This window comes from Siniperca chuatsi, linkage group LG17, assembly GCF_020085105.1.
Source record: "Siniperca chuatsi isolate FFG_IHB_CAS linkage group LG17, ASM2008510v1, whole genome shotgun sequence".
NCBI classification, from domain to species: domain Eukaryota; kingdom Metazoa; phylum Chordata; class Actinopteri; order Centrarchiformes; family Sinipercidae; genus Siniperca; species Siniperca chuatsi.
In genome coordinates this window covers 17,051,638-17,072,110 of record NC_058058.1, presented here as the reverse complement: position 1 = coordinate 17,072,110, position 20,473 = coordinate 17,051,638, and the positions used below count along the sequence as shown (strand labels likewise).

General features: G+C 38.4%; 1 protein-coding gene across 4 annotated transcripts in view; it reads left to right on the top strand.

Annotated features, from left to right (window-relative positions):
• Positions 1-17,246, top strand: part of calcr (calcitonin receptor) — a 59,176-nt gene extending 41,930 nt beyond the window's left edge. For all 4 annotated transcript variants that reach the window (XM_044171025.1, XM_044171023.1, XM_044171022.1 and 1 more), the window contains 8 exons: positions 886-977; positions 3,623-3,749; positions 7,648-7,801; positions 8,644-8,704; positions 8,867-8,933; positions 9,094-9,312; positions 10,045-10,086; positions 15,275-17,246. In XM_044171025.1, the coding sequence (XP_044026960.1) occupies positions 886-977; positions 3,623-3,749; positions 7,648-7,801; positions 8,644-8,704; positions 8,867-8,933; positions 9,094-9,312; positions 10,045-10,086; positions 15,275-15,496 (984 nt within the window). In that variant the 3' untranslated portion in view covers positions 15,497-17,246. The remainder of the gene's footprint in view (positions 1-885; positions 978-3,622; positions 3,750-7,647; positions 7,802-8,643; positions 8,705-8,866; positions 8,934-9,093; positions 9,313-10,044; positions 10,087-15,274) is intronic.
• Positions 17,247-20,473: the final 3,227 nt, after the last annotated feature.

The following is a 20,473-nucleotide window of genomic DNA, read 5'->3' as shown; positions in this document are numbered from 1 at the left end:
TCATTTCGCGATTCTAGTGTCAGCCTGTTTCATTATTCCAATTAACAAATGGTATATTATTTTGTTTTAGCAATCTTCATTTATCAGACTGTATTACTTAGTATGTACTCAGTAAATATCTGCATTTCTCAAAGTAGTTGTGGTTTGGTTTCATTCTTGCAGGTTAGACTTATATCCCTGTTTTTTTTGTTATATTTTTTTTTTGTTTTTTCTTCCTGGACCTTATTGCCATACTTACATTTTATCCACCAGCTTTGCAAAAGGGGACAATGATCAGACTTGTTTTTAAACAAGCCCTTAGTTAGTATCTTATTGATACAACTTATTTGAGGATGAAAACATAGGCAAATGTTTAATTCAATCCCCATTCTGTCCATTATAAGCTTTTGATGAGCTGATTGCTGCACTAGTTCAACTTTGACCTACTATACTAACCAAAGTTTGGTGAAAAGCAGTTTCAAAATTCGTGCAGAAGGTCATAATGGGCATTTAGTGTGTATTTTGTCTTCAAAATTAGTGGTTTAAATAATACAGTTAAACTGGAACTGGCACCCATATTTCAAGAATTATGCTGATGAATAAAATAGCATAATAGGAGTGATGCTCACAACAAGTAAGGTTTCTTATTTCTTGTTGAGGATTGTACAAAATTTAACATTAATGGCACTTTATTTAGTGCCAAGTGTCACATGCTGCATTTTGTATACAGAATGCATTTGTGCCATAAAAATGCTTACTTTTCACAAACTACAACATGTGACACCTCATTTCCATCATATTTCTTCCGTATACCTTCACTTTAGCTCTAATTCAGATTTTTCCCAAGGAGTAAGGCTACACGTTATTTGCTATTACTCAGTCCTGTTTGTCTGTGTTTTTTTACAGTCAGCATATATCCTGTTTTACATGGCAATTGTGGGTCATGCTTTATCTATAGCCTCCCTGCTCATCTCTCTGGCCATCTTCTTCTACTTCAGGTAATGGATTCAATGTCGTGTTCTTACCCTCCATTTAAGATTTTAACCATATGAGAATTTAGCTGCAGTTGCAGTTATTGGTTTGATAATGCACATTATATTTGTTAGTGAATGGTTAACGTGGTGCAAATGGCTGATACTGTTTGTCATAGTTCTGGGATAATTAATCAGTGATAGCTTTGCCCTTAAAGGCTCAATCATGTCTTTACTGTCATCAGTGAATCTGACAGGCACACAGATGGTGTTGGGCTTTCACTATAGTCTCCTCCAGACATTTCATTACTCATCATGGGCAGTGCTTTGGTCTCAGTCTTATTTGCAGTCAGCAAAATCTTCATTCTGCCTCTGTCCACACTAGCAGAGTGAATTTAACAGTTTTACGCACTCACTTGCCCCAGAGCCACACACAGAAAGTTTCTCAGTGTTAATGAGTGTTGATGTTTCAGTCACATTTTATAATATAATCAAGACTGTTGATTGTTTATACACTTGTAGAGCTGCTCTGGGGCAAGTAACATGATCTAATAGTGACTCTAACATTAGCACAGTGTTAAATCAATACAGAAGACAGAAATCTTCTCTGTCGCACTGCTGTCACAAATGAATGCAAACTATCAACCTGAAAATAGTTCCGCTGCTTCACTGAGTGTAATTTATACACAACTTAACTGTCGCTAATTTCACGCCAACTTGGTTTCCTTGTGCTGCCCATTTATTTCATGGATATTTAGGATTCAAAATTGGAGAGCTGTGAAGTCCATTGAATACATTTGTGCTTTGCTCTTATTAGAAACGTGTGCACCTGAGTGCATTGCTCATTAAGTAAAGTATTTCTGATTCTGAAGGTTGTTCATCCCAACGTACTGCTTAATCCCAGAGGGGAAAAGTGCACAATTAATTGAGATACTGCTGGTGAAATTCAATTAGATTAGAGTTCAAAATAACAAAGCGGATAAGGGGAAGGGAGGTATAATATTCAGTTAATGTATGTGAAATTTGGAAATGATGAGGCCTGGCCACTCAATGTTGAAACTTTATAGTTTATCTCTTTAGGAAGGAAGGAACTTAATCAACATTATATTTAATGGCGCAATAAGGTTTATACTCAGATACTGTTTATACGCAGATATCCGTGAAGAAACCTGTATATGGAGCCTAGGGGGAAAAAAATTACTTTATGTTCTGTAACAATATTTGGAAAAGTTGCTGTGTTGGCCCTGTTGTTCTTGAATGCTGCAGTTGTAAAGTATTGACGTGCTGAAGGGTGTTGACCTCCTAAACGCAGCTGTTATCCAGAACAGATATTGTAAGAGACCCTCAGTTTGCTGCAAACTTTTATACACACTCATAAATCTAGCAGCTGTGTTGAGGGCAGGTGCATTATCGCAAAACCCCACGACCTGCTGAGAGTCAAACTCTTAACTCAGCTACACAGAAATTCAGCAGGACATTCACAATTCATCAAGATCAAAGTCCTAACAAATTAAGATCTCAACAAAGTAACAAAGTTATTGGCATAGAAAATCTTTATTTCTTTTTAACTTAATAAATTTATAGCCAAACACTTAAAATATTGGAGGCTTAATTTATTAAAAGATTCACATTCCAGATGTGAAGCTTACAGTGGTATGTGATGGTGTACAGCTGCACTACTCTGTTATTTACAACTCTACATCAACACTGTCAGGATTCCCAGATAAAAATACTCCAGCTTGCTGTGGAAAAACAGAGATGGTGGAACAGTCGACCTGAAGACGTTAGGACCTGTGACAGTCCGAACAACACTGCCATAAGGATTCAGCCTGTGTTTTGACATCCCCTATTAGAGAAAAACCCCTTGTATATAAGCATTCAGCAGCAGCTCCTGCATTTCCTTTTATGACTGGAGCTAAAGCGAGACTTTTCTTCTGCTAGAGATAACCATGGCCTCTGAATAAGACAGTGAAAATGTGCAGTTGTATATGCTGTTTTGTCTTGGCTTGAGGAAATTTAGCACTCTTTCTGTTTTTCATGGGTCTCTGGGGTTTTCATGACTCAACAAAGATAAAATTGGCCATAAGCAATAAAAGGATATAACGTCTTAAACTGTAGAGGACATATTTATATAAGGCTATATTCTGCTAAATATATTATATATTTGGTGCAAGGTTTCATTCAGCTTTAAACACTCTGTAAGCATGGTACATTTAATTTTGATTGTAATAGTTATTTTCACTTTGCCCGTCAAGAATTTCATTATGGTATTAATTCTGAGTGGCCAGCTGAGGTAATGAGGAAGCACCCTTGGGATCCATTATGCATTATTTAACAGCGCTTCTAGCATGTAGCTACAGTACAGAGCATTTAGAGGCAATCCAGCTCATTGATCCCAGGGATTTTTTACCAACCACAAAAAATGATCTGAGATGAAAGCTCCCAATTATTTGATATTTTACAGACTGTCACAACATCTGACTACCCTATTAAACTATTAGCCTGCCAGTCATGAGTTACTTCTTGTACTTCATCTGTTATAGCAAGTTTTTTGTCTTCTTTTATGTTGTATTTTTGTATGTCAGAGGAGATTTTTATTTTTTTAATTATCACATCATGTCCTGGCCTGCCAGCATGTCACAAAATCAATCATGGCATCTCTCTTCACACAGGAGTCTGAGCTGCCAAAGGATCACCCTGCACAAGAACCTCTTCTGCTCCTATGTGCTCAATTCAGCCCTCACCATCATCTACCTCGTAGCAGTGGTCAATAACCCTGAAGTGGTAGGCAGAAACCCGGTGAGTGCGGCCTCTGTCGAATATTTACCACCAGGACTACAACAAATGTGACTGCCCATGCTGCCATACATCCATATTGGGGATGGAAACTAACACAACATATCTTGTTGACTTTTAAGAGTCACAGTCATGCTAGCAGCTAGCTCATTAGTTTAGCAAAAGTATTACAATTCATCCTAAGGGGGGCATGAAAGTCTTTACCAAATTGTATAGAAAAATATTTGTTGAGAAATTTCAGTTTGGACCTAATACGTGGCGGACCAACAAACAGACGACCGACATTGCCATCCCTAGACCCAGATGCTAGCATGGTTACAAAGTGCCATTTAGCAGAATACAGTGTGAGGAGGAGGATTAGTTCCACTGTCTTGAAATGAGATACAAATGCATTCATAATTTATGCCAAGCCAAATAAAAATGCAAGAAAGAAAATTTTTCTATGAACTTTTTCAAATGAATTTGCTCTGCAAGGCGAGGAAGCAAAATTTAACTGGAGTTGCTCATTATTTTAAATATTTAAAAGTTTGTACAACAGACATAAATATATCCTAATTAGTATTTCATCTCACTGTGCCATATCTTGGCAGTGTTACACGATCAACAGACAGTTTTTTGCTCTCTTCCACATTCTCCTGTCAGAGCTTTGGAGCCACATTGAATGCATTAAGTGAATTCTTTGAAATCCTTAGGTCTGCTTTGGTAGAGATGATAAACCTGTCTTGTTGGAATGCCTTACTATCAGGCCTGAACATAAATTCATGTGTTACTTTTCAAGAACCACTCCTTTTTGGAAATAAAAAAAAATGAAAGCCTGTTAACTCAGTGCGTGCTGCTTCTTAAAAGTTGTAATTGCAGAGTTTTTCAACTCTAAAAAAATGGATCATCTTTACTTTTATGTCCTGAATAAAATAAAACACCTTCAGGCTCTAGAAGTCCAAGTTAATGAAAAACTGTTTCAGAATATTGCCTACTTACTAAAAACTTTAAAAACCTTCATCCCCCCAATATGTTAATGTGCAAAAACTAAAAAAAAAAAAAAAAAGAACTTCAGATGATCAAAGTGCCATACAAAAACAACAGATAGGATTGTAGAAGTTGGCTCACAGTGCTTACAATCCAATTAGCCCCAGCCTGCTTTCAGCTGGAGCATCTCTGGCCCGACAAAGTACTAGAAACATCCAGGAGACATCAGAGGCTTCAGCTGGATTTGGGTTTGATTCTGTGTCCTGCTGCTGTTCCTTTTCATGCATTCACCAAATCTGTCTGGCTCATCCTGACTGCTGTCTTTATTCACATCCCGTCTCTGAACGTATCCAAGGAAGCAGCCAGGAATGACAGCCATCATCATCAATGTGAGGAAATATATATATTTTTGCGCAATGGCTCACTTTCAAGCCTCTCCTCCTCGCCACTTGTCAAAAGGGTTTGTGTTGAATCTGTTACTTTCTGACATAGAACTGTCAAGTTGAGCTAACTCGCCGCAACATGTCAAAACAAAATTGGTCACATGGCCCTGCTTTTCAAGAGGGAGCAGAAAAAGAAATCACAAGCACCATCGGTAGGGATTCACGCGTGTCTGTTGGGAAACATTTAGAAATTTACTGCTGCCAAAGTGAGACTTATGAGTCTGTTTTCTGCGCTGGTGATTTAGGAATGGTGGATTGTGGTGGAGATTTGCTCTCACAGAGAAAACAAGCTCTTTTTATTCTCTCTGGTGTGGTGATGTAGAGTCTGGCTTGGCCTGCCAGCAGTGTGGGGGAGTGAATCCCCAAAGCTTATGTCAAACCAGGGAGGAGGCTGAAAACATGAGAAACATCTACATGATCTATAGCAGCTTGATTTGTAAAGCAGAACATTGTCGGTAACTTTCACAAATTGTGAATTAATGAAAAGTGAGTGGCCTAACTCTCTGCATACAGATACGAGTCCACGTCTGTAATAGTGGAGACTCCTCGAGTGGAAAGGGAAACGTAGGAAAGTGATCGAGAGACATATGGCTAAAAGTTTAGAAGTGAATGACTGTTGTGTGTTTTGATCTAAGATGACCCCTGAGAGCAGCAGTTAATGCCAGCAATGCCAGCATCTTTGAATTATACTGTGGCTGCATGCACACTCTTTTAACACAGGAACATTGTTTTTCAGAGTAAGAAGTCAGTTAGTTAATAAATTGTGCTTTATTTATTCAGGAAGTGTCATTGAAAACAAGATCTCTTTTGCAAGAGAGACAAATATTTTTATTTAAGATTACAAGAAGACAATTTTGTCACACAAAACAATCACTACATATACAGACACACTCATTAAAACAATCACAACAATTATTAAAATAAAAGCAGAACTTTGAAGTCCCTCAGAGGTCGAGGGACGAACATTAATATGCTTTGCACTTCATTCTGATAGTGACAACTCAACAAAGGATATTAATCTCAGCAATTTAGATAGCAAAGTCTTGTATTTGAAAACACAGGTATGCTGATGCATTCTTGCTGTCAATGATGACCATCCCTTTTCATATAACTTTGAATCAAATGGCACTGTGGAAAATGACATCCAGTGGTTTAAGAGTAGTGGAAGCAGCATGAGTATAAATAATATTTTCATAATCCAGTACAGATAGTATAGTGGATTGTAAAATGTTTTTTTCTGTTTTGAAGGAGAAACAAACTGCTGCCATGTAAGAATCCAATTATAATTTTTTAGTTTTTGGTTGAGGTTTTCAACATGTTTTGTAGGACAATCTGTTGTCTAACGAAATTCCTTATAAGTCTTTCATTTATTTCCATTGAGAGCCTGGATCGGAGTACAAACTTCAAGAATTTGTGCTCTTGTGAAATTTTGTCTTCTTGTAGTTTAGCACAAGCTTTAGATTAATAAGAGAGGCAGAAGAGAAGTCTGGCAGCAAAACATGTGAAAAAGCTTATTTAATAAAATGTTGTGATCAAAAGCCTAGGAGGGAACATGTTTTTTGCAATATTATACAGTATGATATTGTACTTTTTGAGTAGTTACCATAGACTGAAGAGAAACAGATGTGTTGTAGTAATTTGTTACATTACCCTTAAGTTTCAAGATGGATTTGGGTTACCACTTGCAGCCATCTTGGCTTTTATTGGAGCCACATAATCCAAATTCAGGCACAGGGGAAGGAAGCCATCTGAGATGTGACGAGCAAGCAGCAGCCAACACAGCTGACGCATTGGCTGAGGAGCCTGTCGATTAAGCAGACAAAAACCTGTCTCCTTAACAAATCTCCTAAGAAATGAAACAATGAGTCTCAAAATTTCCAAAGGCACACATAAGAAAATGTGAAATTAACTCACTATTAACTTTTGTGGAAGAAAAGTTATTTTTAAGAGTGAAGTTTGGATTTTCTTTCAGTACAGTCAGGTTCATTGGAACTAGTGTGTAGCAGTCAGTAGCTGAATTACAGTTTATGGCACATCCATAAGTGTCTTGGTAATTATAGCATTAGTAGACTGTGGTTAGATAAGATTGACATAATGATATGTCATCAAAGTCATCTCTTTCAAGAAATAATAATTTAATAATAATAATGAGACTAGTATGCACTTCATGGCTTTTTCTCACTTCCTTGCACAAAGTGAGACTAATGCAATAAAAGAGCACTTCAAATACAAAGAAAAATCATGTTTTCCATCTCAGCTCATCTCCAGAGGGGGTAAATGAATAAACATTTTCTCTGTCTGCAAGGGTTAATACTGGCTAATGATTTTGTGCGATGAGTGCAGAAACATCCTCTTAAATCTTTTTGTGTGTGTGTCCTGCTGGGATGATGTCAGGATTGTTTAAATTGAACTGTCTTAAAGATATCTTTTTATATAGATATAAGTCAAAAACAGACAAATAACAAATATTCCTGTTTTGGCTGTCTCTGCAGGTTGGCTGTAAAGTGTTGCACTTCTTCCACATGTACATGCTGGGCTGCAATTATTTCTGGATGCTCTGTGAAGGCATCTACCTGCACACGCTCATTGTGGTGGCTGTGTTTGCAGAGGAGCAGCATCTGCACTGGTACTACCTCCTGGGCTGGGGTGAGTCCGTCTGCATTTGATCAAAACTCTATTGGCTGTATTTTTTCTCTTTGTGTATCTGTTAAGACAATTTTTTTATGTCCCTACTGGACTCTATCGCAGATTGAAAAGTCATCGAAAAGCAAATCAACAAGATGGGACACAATCTAGCAACCACAATTTACTCCTCCTACATCCTCCTACAGTATGTCAACCTGGACATGCTGATAGCTTTATTGGCCCACCTGTTGCTTAGTGCTTAGTGCTGTCCTCTTTTCACCTCGTTCAAAACAGGAATAATGGGTACAGTCTGTCAAACAAGTAGGCGATGGAACTAAATGGATAGTCATCATTAAAAATGGGAGGATAACCTTGAGGCCTGTTTTTGCCGTGTGTGAGTGTGTGTGTGTGTGTGTGTGTGTGTGGAGGGCCGGCCAGTTAGTCAGGTTCATCTGTGGCCAATATGCTGCAGGGCCTCGATGGTGTCTGAAAATGGACCGTTCATGGACTTGTGTTTACATCCAGATGAAAAGTAAAAAGCAAATCTGAGCCCAATCTCTAAAGTTTTTTATGAACACAATGTCAGATTTGGCAGGATTGTTACAGGAAATTAGCCATGCAGTGTTGTTTTTGGGGTTGGAGCAATAAAATTACGATAGGAAAGTTTGTAGAAATTAGGATGTCAAAGTTGATCCACTGTGAATATCCTTTTCAAGAATATATAAAATGATATTTGCGAAGTAAAAATGTATTTGATGAGGAATTCTAAGACCAACAAAACAACTGACCAAATTAACCACACTTTTACTGTTGCATAAATTCACTCAAGATCTCATGTGGCCACCATCTTTTTCCTGTCCAAGGCTTTCCTCTCGTGCCTGCATCCATCCACGCTGTGGCAAGGAAAACGTATTTCGATGACAAGTGAGTAATGTTCCAGAAACTTCTGCAAATAAACAGGAGATGTTTCCATACGTGCTCGTCTGTGTGCGACAGAGAGTGAGAGTGTGCATGTTTTTGTATGTGTGTGAGTATGTGTATTTTGGGCAGCAGACAGCACTGACTGATATGTTTTTCCTTCTGTAGCTGTTGGATGAGCGTGGAAACCCATCTGCTCTATGCAGTCCATGGTCCTATAGTGGCAGCGCTTCTTGTAAGTTTGACTAATCCACTGTTTCAAGACAATAGAAGAGAAATACATACTGTTACTGGTTTGTTATTTTGGTAGTAGTTTGAGTTCTTAAAACATAAAAGATCTACTGGCTATTATTTTTATTATGTTTTGTTTTTCATAATTGTTTTATTTTCTGCAGGTGAACCTCTTCTTCTTACTAAATATTATAAGAGTGTTAGTGACCAAGTTGAGAGACACACACCGGGCAGAGTCCAACATGTACATGAAGGCAGTGAGAGCCACCCTGATCCTGGTTCCCCTGCTGGGAATACAGTTTGTCATTTTCCCCTGGAGGCCAGAGAACCGGCTAGCTGGGGAGGTCTATGAGTACATCATGCACATACTCATGCACTACCAGGTAGGCACTGAGCTGACAGCAAGGCACTGAATTAATCCAAATGTCCATTAAAGTACCAGGTAGGAGCTCAGTTCAAAGTTAATTCAACAGTAAATTAAAACGCAAAAAAGTGCTGCTTCACTGCTCCTGTGGGTCGAGGTATTTTGCACATCTGGTCATTGATGAAAGAAAAAAGTAAGCAAGAATTGTAATCAATGTACCTTTAATATTGAAAGTAATACTTAATAGTAATATTTATGTGTTAGTCCCAAACTCTCAGTATGCATGCATGATGATGATGATCCTGAACCCAGCCCACATTTGTCAGTGCCCTCAGGTCCCATCAGGCTCGAGATTTAGGCGTTTGGCATGCTTGAAAGTTTCCACCCATATAAACCTTGTTTTCTGCCTCGTGTTTGTTGTGATTGATTGATGTGATTCACTGCTGATATACCCTTTAAAGAACCAGTTAGCCACTCCATTATCTTTATTTGACCACCAGTTAGGCACTTAATTAAACAACAGGCAGGCAATGAAATGTCCAGGTAGGCAGTCACTGCATTCACTTACCAGATAGGGATTACATTGCTTCACCAATTACTCTCTGTGCTGCACTTTTCTTTTTTCAAAAAGCCCTCTATATGATTGTGAAGTTGCTGTCCTACCTCACTACTAGAAAGTGACACATGTTGATTAAATTCCACTACTTTTGCAAAAAATTTGCTAATCATGTTTATTTGTTTGCTTTTTAAGGGATTACTGGTGGCAACAATATTCTGCTTCTTCAATGGAGAGGTAAGCTCTGTTTATGTATTTACACATATTAGCAGTTTGGTTTCCCTACAGTGCTTGGCTACTGCACAGTGTTGTGTGAAGTTAAAGGACAAGTTTGACATTTTGGGAATTATGCCCTTATTCGCTTTTGTTGGCCAAGAGTTAGATGAGGAGATCGAATTCACTCTCATGTCTGTAAGCTAAATATAAAATAGAGCCAGGAGACAGTTAGCTTAGCTTACCATAAGGCAGGAAGCAGGGACAAATGGCTAGCCTGGCTCTCTCCAAAGGTAGAAATTTCTCACCAGCCATATGTGACAAAATAACACTGATAGAGCAACTGCCCTTTTATAAAGGTCAACCTGCACATGTTACTCTGGGAGATGTTCCGTCATGGAGCAATAAAACCACTCATTGCTTACGACATCAGGCAAAACTTTTTCATATTTTGTTTTTCCAGGTCAGACCTCTGGCATCTTACATCCGTGCCTGACAGCATATCAAGAAGTGAGCCAAACACAGACTCAAAGTTGGGTTTTGGCATTGAATACTTAAGTAAAATAGTTGTAACTTCACAGAGATGCTACATCTGTCATTAGCCCAATTGTAACAGGTTGTAAAGCATTGTGCTGCTTGTCTCTGCTGAGACCAATCTAGTGCTGCAGCAGTAAAAGCTGAAGGGTCATGTCAGGTGAAGAGTAAGACACAGTTTATAAATGACTGTGTGGTTTCCAAGCCCAGCTGGAAATTGACTCTCCTTTCAAGTCCTCTTGTCAGTCTTTCTAAGTCTGTCTGCAGCTGTCTGACTGCGAGCATCCTTAACTTGGTTCAAACACTTCTCCAAACAAATGAGCTAGATTTCCATTAAAGCCCAGACCTGGGGTTAATGGTGTTGTGGAGACCTTTCAGTTCCGCAGACTCATTGTGTGACAGATGCTTTCAAGCTCATGGTCCCTGCAGAGCAAAGCACCAATGATACGTGCTATAAGGTTGAATTATGCATTTTTAACAGGTTGGTAGATCCCTTGGTTGTGTGAATAGCACAGACTGATCAGGCAGTTACAGACAAATATTTCTGTGTGTTTAAAACTAATATGCTTTTATAATATAGAGTTAAAATAAGTAAAAATTGTGCAGTGAAATTCTCTGTTATATAGAGACAGTGAGGTTGTTATGAGGTATTTTTTGCATGAGAAGAAAACTGGGCAGATATGCATAAACTGAGAGATCAGCAGATTTAAATACTCAGCGTGAAGTATCTGGCACACAGGAACTAGCAACCTAGTGTGGAGTTGCGTTTTATACATTCAGCCTGGAAAATAGGTCGGGTATTAGCTCATACATGAGCAGCCAGAACACAGCAACATCTTCTTAAACAATGTAAACAACACATGTAGTATAAACAATGTGTAGGGCATATGTCTAAAGGGGGAGCCCACTTTCTGGGTGATGCAAGGTCAACAAACACAAACTGTCACAAGGGAATGAGAGGGTTTGTTTGCTTCACCCACATAATGACCAATTCAGCTCCCATAATCAGGACACGGGTTCCTGGGGCTGGTTTCAATTCTGTTTTTTGATTTCAAGGCCAAACTGCACAGACCTGCCTTGTTTCTTCAATGGCCCCATTGTGATGTTAGGTCAGTGAGACAAACCACTTTCATGCTGTATTTGTGACATCAAGCAAGACATGTAAGCCCTGGCTGCTCTTTTATCTCATTATCACAATTAGTGTCACAATTTATATCATTGGATCATTGTGTGTTAATATACACGCAGTAATTACAGTAGTATTAGGGTGTTACAGAATAAAATTATATGCATTGCACTGCTGGAGGATTGTAGCTCTGGTTTCTGTTTTTAGTAACTCAGTTCACACTCCAGTTCTTGTTTAATCAATCAGTCAATATGTACATAGTGCTGAATTGTTTAGAAAGAAAATAATTTGATAAAGGAAATATAAGACAGGAACACAAGATTTAGTAAACATGCAGGAGTCACCTTATGGCTCTTACAATTTCAGTTTTTCACTGTGCTTCAGTGGTGCATATTACCAAACAAAATACTTGCAACACAGCTGCAGGTTAAGAACATGTCACCACTAAAAAGGTGCTGTTTATTACTCATTTCTGTCTGAAAACAATGAAATGTTTTACTGTTCAGAAACGTAGGTGTGTCAGATTGATTTGAGAATAGAAGGGGCACAAGAGTAATAAATAGTTTTTTAAACATTTGTTTATGAATAGTGTATCCTGAAGTTACATTTCTTTAGTTACTGAAAGCTCAGCAGGAAGCTACGAGGAGATGCTTTCCTTTTGTTCAGCTTTATTGGTAATGTAGGTGAACTGAGGGAGGGAGTGTCGAATTTGGAGCATTGCGTTCTCCCAGGCATTTAGGCTTCTGGAGGGTGAAAAGTTTGAGTTTGTTGTTGTCATTCTGAAGTTTACTAAACTTCTGAAAGGGTAACCATCTTACAGGGGAATTAAGAAGTAGAGTTTTTGAAAACATTTGCAGTTTGTCCCATATTTAAGAAATGTCTTTATTTTCTGACTTAGAAGTTTAAAGTTGGGAGTTTTAATCAATAGCTTGATATAACACCATAACCACTGATCATATGAGGGACTAAATAGAGGGATTATGAAGGGTGACTTACAGTATGTCATCAGCATAATAATTTACGCCCCTGATGAGTTCCCATTTGGCGGCACCAAATGGTTGCATGAAAATCTGTTGCTTGTGTAATTACTGAAGTGCAGAGCAGTGAAGAGAAAGAAGCAGCATACTCTTTGATTTGGTTGCTGATTGATACAGAGTGACATTTCAGTCAACATGCAATAGAGAAAAGTAACATTCATGTACCCTTTTTGGATAATCATGGTGGCAGCTGTGCAAAATTTGTAAATGTATCCACAAGGAATGGCTGCGCACATCCCTCAAACTACAGGCTGAAGACAAAATGTAAATATTTGTCTTGATATCTTTGATTGGCTGTGAGTGGAAGCCAGTGGAATGGCTGAGGGGAAGGTCCTTGTACACCCTAATAGCAGTTATAGATGGCAGATGTAGGGGAGAATGAATATGTAATTACATGATTAAATCTTTGACATATACAGTGGTGTTTGCCCCCTTCCTGATTTCTTATTTTTTTGCATGTTTGTCACACTTAAATGTTTCAGATCATCAAACAAATTTAAATATTAGTCAAAGATGACACAAGTAAACACAAAATGCAGTTTTTAAATGAAGGTTGTTATTATTAAGGGAAAACAAAATCCAAACCTACATGGCCCTGTGTGAAATAGTGATTGCCCTCTAAACCTAATAACTGGTTGGGCCACCCTTAACAGCAAAAACTGCAATCAAGCGTTTGCAATAACTTGCAATGAGTCTTTTACAGTGCTGTGGAGGAATTTTGGCCTACTCATCTTTGTAGAATTGTTGTAATTCAGCCATATTGGAGAGTTTTCGAGCATGAACTGCCTTTTTATGTTCTTGCCACAGCATCTCAGTAGGATTCAGGTCAGGACTTTGACTAGGCCACTCCAAAGTCTTCATTTTGTTCTTCTTTAGCCATTCAGAGGTGGACTTGCTGATGTGTTTTGGATCATTGTCCTGCTGCAGAACCCAAATTTGCTTCAGCTTGAGGTCACGAACAGATGGCCGGACATTCTCCTTCAGGAGTTTTTGGTCCTGAAGCAGCAAAACAGGCCCAGACCATCACACTACCACCACCATATTTTACCATTGGTATGATGTTCTTTTTCTGAAATGCTGTATTACTTATGTAATGGGACACACACCTTCCAAAAAGTTCAACTTTTGTCTTGTCAGTCCACAGAGTATTTTCCCAAAAGTCTTGGGGATCATCAAGATGTTTTCTGGCAAAAATGAGATGAGCCTTAATGTGCCTTAATGCCTTTTTGCTCAGCAGTGGTTTTCATCTTGGAACTCTGCCATGCAGGCCATTTTTGCCCAGTCTCTTTCTTATGGTGGAGTCATGAACACTGACCTTTACTGAGGCAAGTGAGGCCTGCAGTTCTTTGGATGTTGTTGTGGGGTCTTTTGTGACCTCTTGGATGAGTCGTCACTGCGCTCTTGGGGTAATTTTGGTCGGCCGGCCACACCTGGGAAGGTTCACCACTGTTCTATGTTTTCGTCATTTGTGGATAATGGCTCTCACTGTGGTTCGCTGGAGTCCCAAAACTTTTGAAATGGCTTTATAACCTTTTCCAGTCTGATAGATCTCAATTACTTGAATTTCTTCGGATCTCGGCATGATGTCTAGTTTTTGAAGATCTTTTGGTCTACTTCATTTGTCAGGCAGGTCCTATTTAAGTGATTTCTTGATTGAGAACAGGTGTGGCAGTAATCAGGTGTGAGTGTGGCTAGAGAAATTTAACTCATTTGTGATAAACCACAGTTAAGTTATGTTTTAACAGGTGGGGCAATCACTTTTTCACACAGGGCCATGTAGGTTTGGCTTTTGTTTTCCCTTAATAAGAACAACCTTCATTTAAAAACTCCATGTTGTGTTTACTTGTGTTATCTTTGACTAATATTTAAATTTGTTTGATGATCTGAAATATTTAAGTGTGACAAACATGCAAAAAAATAAGAAATCAGGAAGGGGGCAAACACTTTCTCGCACCACTGTAGCTCAGTACAGACTAACTCTTTCGTCCCCTTTATAATGTGATGATCTGGCCACATTTCAAGAAATGTGAGTTTGGTGTTTACATTTCCTAACTGGCATCTGTTAATGTGACTGAAATTTGAGCGGGCCACACATGCTGCAGCAGTTACGCTCGCATCAGTTAAGATCACCGTCTGTTGGATTAATATTGTCACGAGATGGTGTTTACATTGGCTCTGCCTTACTCACATATTGATTTGCATGTAAATTTGGATGTCTGGTGGAATAATCTTGTGGTCAAAGTGCAACAGAGAAGCAAAACAGAAAAAAGTTCAGAGAAATGTTTGTGACGTGAACCTTTGACATTTGCTCTGAGATGTGGTCTGTATGACAAGACAAAGGCAACGAGTAATGTTTTCCCATGGCAAGACAACAAAAATACCACTTTTAGATTCCATGGTAACCTTACCATGCTTGATTCCGACATTTCGGTTCAAAGCATTACCTTCAAAAACGATTCTGAGATAGATTCTGAGCATGATAGTGAACTCTCTCTTTTACCTGTGTGTCATCCAGGTGCAGGCAGCTCTAAAGAGGCAGTGGATGCAGTATAAAACCCAGTGGGGTCAGAGACGAAAGGACCACTGCTCCATGCGCTCCACATCCTACACAGCCACCTCCATCACAGAGGAACCCGCCTTTATGTACCACCATGACTGTAACAGCGAACACTTGAACGGGCGCCACACAGAGGACTCTGAACTGGTGGCACTAAAATCAGGAGAGACATACGCTTGAGCCACACTGAGGATAAAGAGGTGGGGCGGCTGAAGAAGAGCAGCAGAGCAACTCAGATGTACATTAAGAAAGGAAAATGAATCCGGTTTGCCAGATCTCAGTGATTAAACCAGTGAGGCTGGTTTGTTCAGCCCTGGACGATAATACAGGTCTGGAAGCTCATTAGGACGGAGATGGATAGCTACAGGCCTGACACTTCATTTTACTTTACATTGCTGTTGCAGCTGCTTTTTGAGAACTCTGATGTCAAGAACTTGTGGCATGAGACAAGAGCTGCTTTTGACATGTGTCACTTCCTAAAGCTGCTAAACTGTGTGAGCTAACGCTCACAGTGACGGAGGTGTGGTGACAGAAATAACTGTGACTGTGATGACAAGGAGGCTGGCAATGTTTTCTGTACAAGATGATGCTACTGAATGTGACAGTGATGGTGATATTGGTTCTGATTGACATAAGGTAGAGGTGAATAATGATTTTGATGGTTGATTGATTTAAGGTGAAGTAGAAGAACCAATCCTTCCTAACCTCACCTATACCAAAGGGTACTGTACGTTGGTCACAGCTATGAAGGGGCGCACCATGTCCAGACACACACACACACACACACACACGGACACAAACAAACTTCACAAACCTGAACGTATGTGCCATGATAGAGGTCAAATTTCAAAAGACCCTCTGTGCTTGAAGCTCTGGAATTGTGTACATAATGTTCATGTATGTTCATGTCATGTTTCATTTGAAAAAAAGTGTTCAAATGTTTTAAAAGGATTTATTTTTGTTTTCTATTAATATTTTATTCTTGTCAATTCCTAATTACGTGCTAAGTGTGTGTCCTGTGATGCTGCACTCCTGACTGCTTTGTTGTTTTTGCAGTTGCTGTATTTGTGCTGATGCTGAACATCACAGGGCTGAGAAGCAAAAAGAAGCTAAATGCACAAAAGATGTATGAATAAAAAAACTTTATTTTGAGGTTGAACAGCCACAAGAGTTGTTTCACTGTTTATGTGTCAAATATGCTCTCAGTTGTGCCAATGATTCTGACAAACAAGCAGTTTCTCTGAAGTGTGGAAGGTGCACATTGTCGTGCTTATAATGCCTTTTATTTCCTGTTTTTTGAAAAAGTGATATTCTCTCCTCCATGCATATTTATTCATGAATTTTTTGTATGAATGAGCATCCAGGGCAAAGGAAAGGCTCACTAAAGGTGAAATGATGAGAAGATCACATCCAAACTGTATGCACAGAGTCTTAAAGGCGTGTTCACAATCTTGCACAACAAACATGAATAATCTATTCTTTGTCCTAAATACATTCATATTACTCTTGTAATTTTATTGTTGCTTTGTCGTAACTGTGCCATAAGATTCTGGCTGATGGAAGTTAAAAATCTTGATGGCCATAGTGCGTTTAAGTGTGAATACAAACAAAAGGCCACACTGAATTTGCTTTGTGTCACTAGTAAACATTTTAAAAATCAACAGTTTTGTGGAAACTTGGATAAATCCTGCCTTGCATTTATGTTTAAAAGTTACTTAGAAGCCCAATAAGCTTCTAAACTATCAGATAACAGACATTTCAATTCAGCCAGGGAAAAACATTTATTATCCTAGCGCGTGTAGCCAAGAGCAAATAAACCCTCTAGCTGGCTCAGACTGCTGTGATTTGTTTGTTGACCCCTTAACTGAAAATCCCTTTCCTGTTTACGTGACAGGGGAAAAGTTCAGAGAAGTAAAATCTTTGTAAAAGACACGGCTTAGGAGCATCTTTAAGGATAAGGCTGGGGAAATTCTGTATTTCTGTTATTGTTAACAAATCCCATGAAAAGACAAAACCAAAAATGCATTAGTCCATCTCTCAATACTTTCCAACCTCTTTACCCTGTCTGTGGCACTCAGCAGGAAGCCCATTCATTTCCAATGAAGATATAAATCTTTAAAAACTGTGAAAAAAAGGAATTTTCTTAAACATCTGGGCACTGTAGTTTTTATGAAATGTTACTCAAACAGGAGTAAATAGTAGTACAATTTGTTTGGGTTTATTTTCAGCTGTGCATTTATACACATTTGGTGCTCTAGTGAGTATTTACAGCAGCAGGACGGTGTATGTGGGATTGATTCAAAATAAACTACAGTGCCTGTGTTAATCAATCAAACAATGGAGCTCTATGGCACAGAGGAATAAGATATATCAGGCTTTGACAACACAGGAAATACTTGTTAGTAGGATGAATTCATTGTTAGTTTTGGTCTTTTCATGGGATTTGCTGACAAAAACAAAAATATAAATTATTACCCGACTTTGTTTAATTTTTAAACTTAATGTGGCAATTGTACTCACAGACTCACTACATTTTCTGTCTACATGGGTGCTACTGTGTTATCTGTTGAATGTGATGATTTTTAGGTTTTCTTGTCATTGTCAACTGGAATAACTTTTACCAAGATTTGTGTGAGAAATATGAGACATTAGAGGGTTATAATGAAGTACAGTTTGAAATGTATATTTCCACCTATAATGTGAAGCTAAGAATCAAATTGCACATTTCGTCACATAGAATAAGACTCTGAAGTTGATAGTATGTTGGAAAACACACTTGTATTACACATTGTAATTACTGGCTTATTAATTACCATTAATATGCAATCAAATACAAATAATTAATATAATTAAAGATACATTGTGAATATGTGCTTTCTGCAATAACATTTTATAACCAGATAAATAGGACCCTACAAAGAAAATCACATTCAAATATATAATGGAGGTTTATCTGGGAACAAAGTTGAACACTCAACACTAGGAGCTAATAACATTAAATTGGTCTAATTAGGTCACCAAATCAAATCAGTCAAGTTAAGGATGCAGCTCTTTACTATCTGTTGCAGTTTAGCCAGCAACAAAAAACATTAGCCATCTTATTTTGTAGCTTCACTTAACAATCCCCTTAATTCCTTCTTGAATAAAACAGACATTTGGATCTTTTGCAATGATATATTTCAATGACTTTTTTGTTGCTAGCCTGGAATAAGGAAGGAACGGAGAGTGACAATCAATATCAAAAAATTACATCATCATCCTATGATGGCAGAGTAGGTTTTATGCTGTACATGTTCTCATGTAATTTTAAAGAATGTTATTTATTTTAGTATGAAATTCATCTCTTCATCTTTATAATAGTGATTTGTCTTGGATGTGGTGCACTCTGTAAGACATATTATTAATCTTTTGGGTTTGGGGAAGAGAGATTGTGTATATTTTGTATGTTCATGTCCATGTAAATAAGAGCTGAAACTGTGTATATAATAGATTTTTGCACTGTGAAAATACTCTGACAGCTATTTTTGTTACGTTCCTGTCATTCAGTTTGGCTTGTGTTTGTCTCTTACTCCCTTTCAGGTCGGATTGGCATCATCTTAAAGCTGATAAAAAAAATTGCATTTTGTAAAAGCCAAATTGATTGGTGTTTTTTTAAAATCCATTTAGCACAAGAATACAGACATAAAATATTCTTTGGTGTTGCTCTTTTTTGAGCAAACAGCAATTGGAGAAACAAGCTGCAACATGTGTTTGCAAAGGAGGAAAAAGATGAAAGAATTTAGATGAAAATAGTTGCAGCACTTACTTCATGATAAAAGGTACATTTCATTCTGTGTTTTTTAAATGATTTAATGAGATTATGGACTCCAAAGGGAAAGGAAAATGGGTGTTTTTTCCAATGACACAAACTTTAAAGCATTTCTGCAACAATCTGATGATTCAGCAGCATTTTCCTCGCCAACAACACTATTCTTGTCAGTGTTTCAGGGTTGAGAGCTTTTGTATAATGAATGTGCAGGGAAAACAAAGGAAGTCTTACTCCATTTGTGTCTTTGTGATGCTTCGGGCTTGGCAGCGCCGTACAGCCCCTTTTTTATTCTAAAGGTTCAAATCACATACCAGCACCTGATGTGTGGAACAGGACAGAATCGACTGACACAATTTGTCTCCACGATGGACGGCTCCCTCCTCACGACAAATTAAAGTTGTTATCACACTAACAAGGCTGAGTTCACCTCTTCATGTGAATATTTTTCAGCCTTTCTATAGGCAGCTACTGTATATGCAATTTCAGGCTCTGCTGAATCCTAATGGTACAGCCAAGAGACGAAGACATACTGTCCTCCTGCATATGATGATGAAGTTAGATGTGTATGGAGCTGTTTGGTCATTCTTCTGATAAATATTGTCCCCTGCCGACAGCCCTAACACCAAATTCATCAAAAGGAATCTTTAAATGAAAATATTCAATGCAAAGTCTGAAATTGTATGCAAACTGTATTGCATATGAAGGCAAAGATTGAGGAGTTATGTAATAATGAAGGAGTTATGTAATAATGAAGATACAATGAGGGTGAAATCTCCATAGTTGTCATAGACCCTCCTGTTATAGGCTTTTCTTCAGTAGATTCAATGGAACAATAAACAGAAAGTTAGAGGAAGAAGCCATAAATTGCTTTGAACAGCCGCCATCTTGGTCTTGGCCTGTGAAACTTCAGGAAAATGTCAGCAGCTGGCTATTTCAGGCATTTTAGAATGTTCCCTGAGAGCGACAATCTCACAGTACGCTGAACAAATCCAAAAATGTGTCATGTGTGCTCAGAAATCAGCTGTGAAAGCTATCTTGCGAGGGAAAGTGTTCCATGTCTAAATCTTCATCTGTGTGTTAAAAATGTTTCAAGGTCACTTGAAACCATCACGTCTCCAGGTGCTGACCACGACTGCTCAGATCACAGTTGCCATGGACGGTCATGTTTCTTCTATGCCGGGCACATTCATGTCCATTCACTCCAACTCAAGTGTACTGACTGTGCACTGAACCACTCTTTCACCCAAGGCTTGGAGTAATTTCAGTTGTCGTGGCCAGAAATTCATTACAACTGAGCCTCACTGCACAAGGACAATAGAGAAAGGACACATTTAACACGTTTTCCTCTG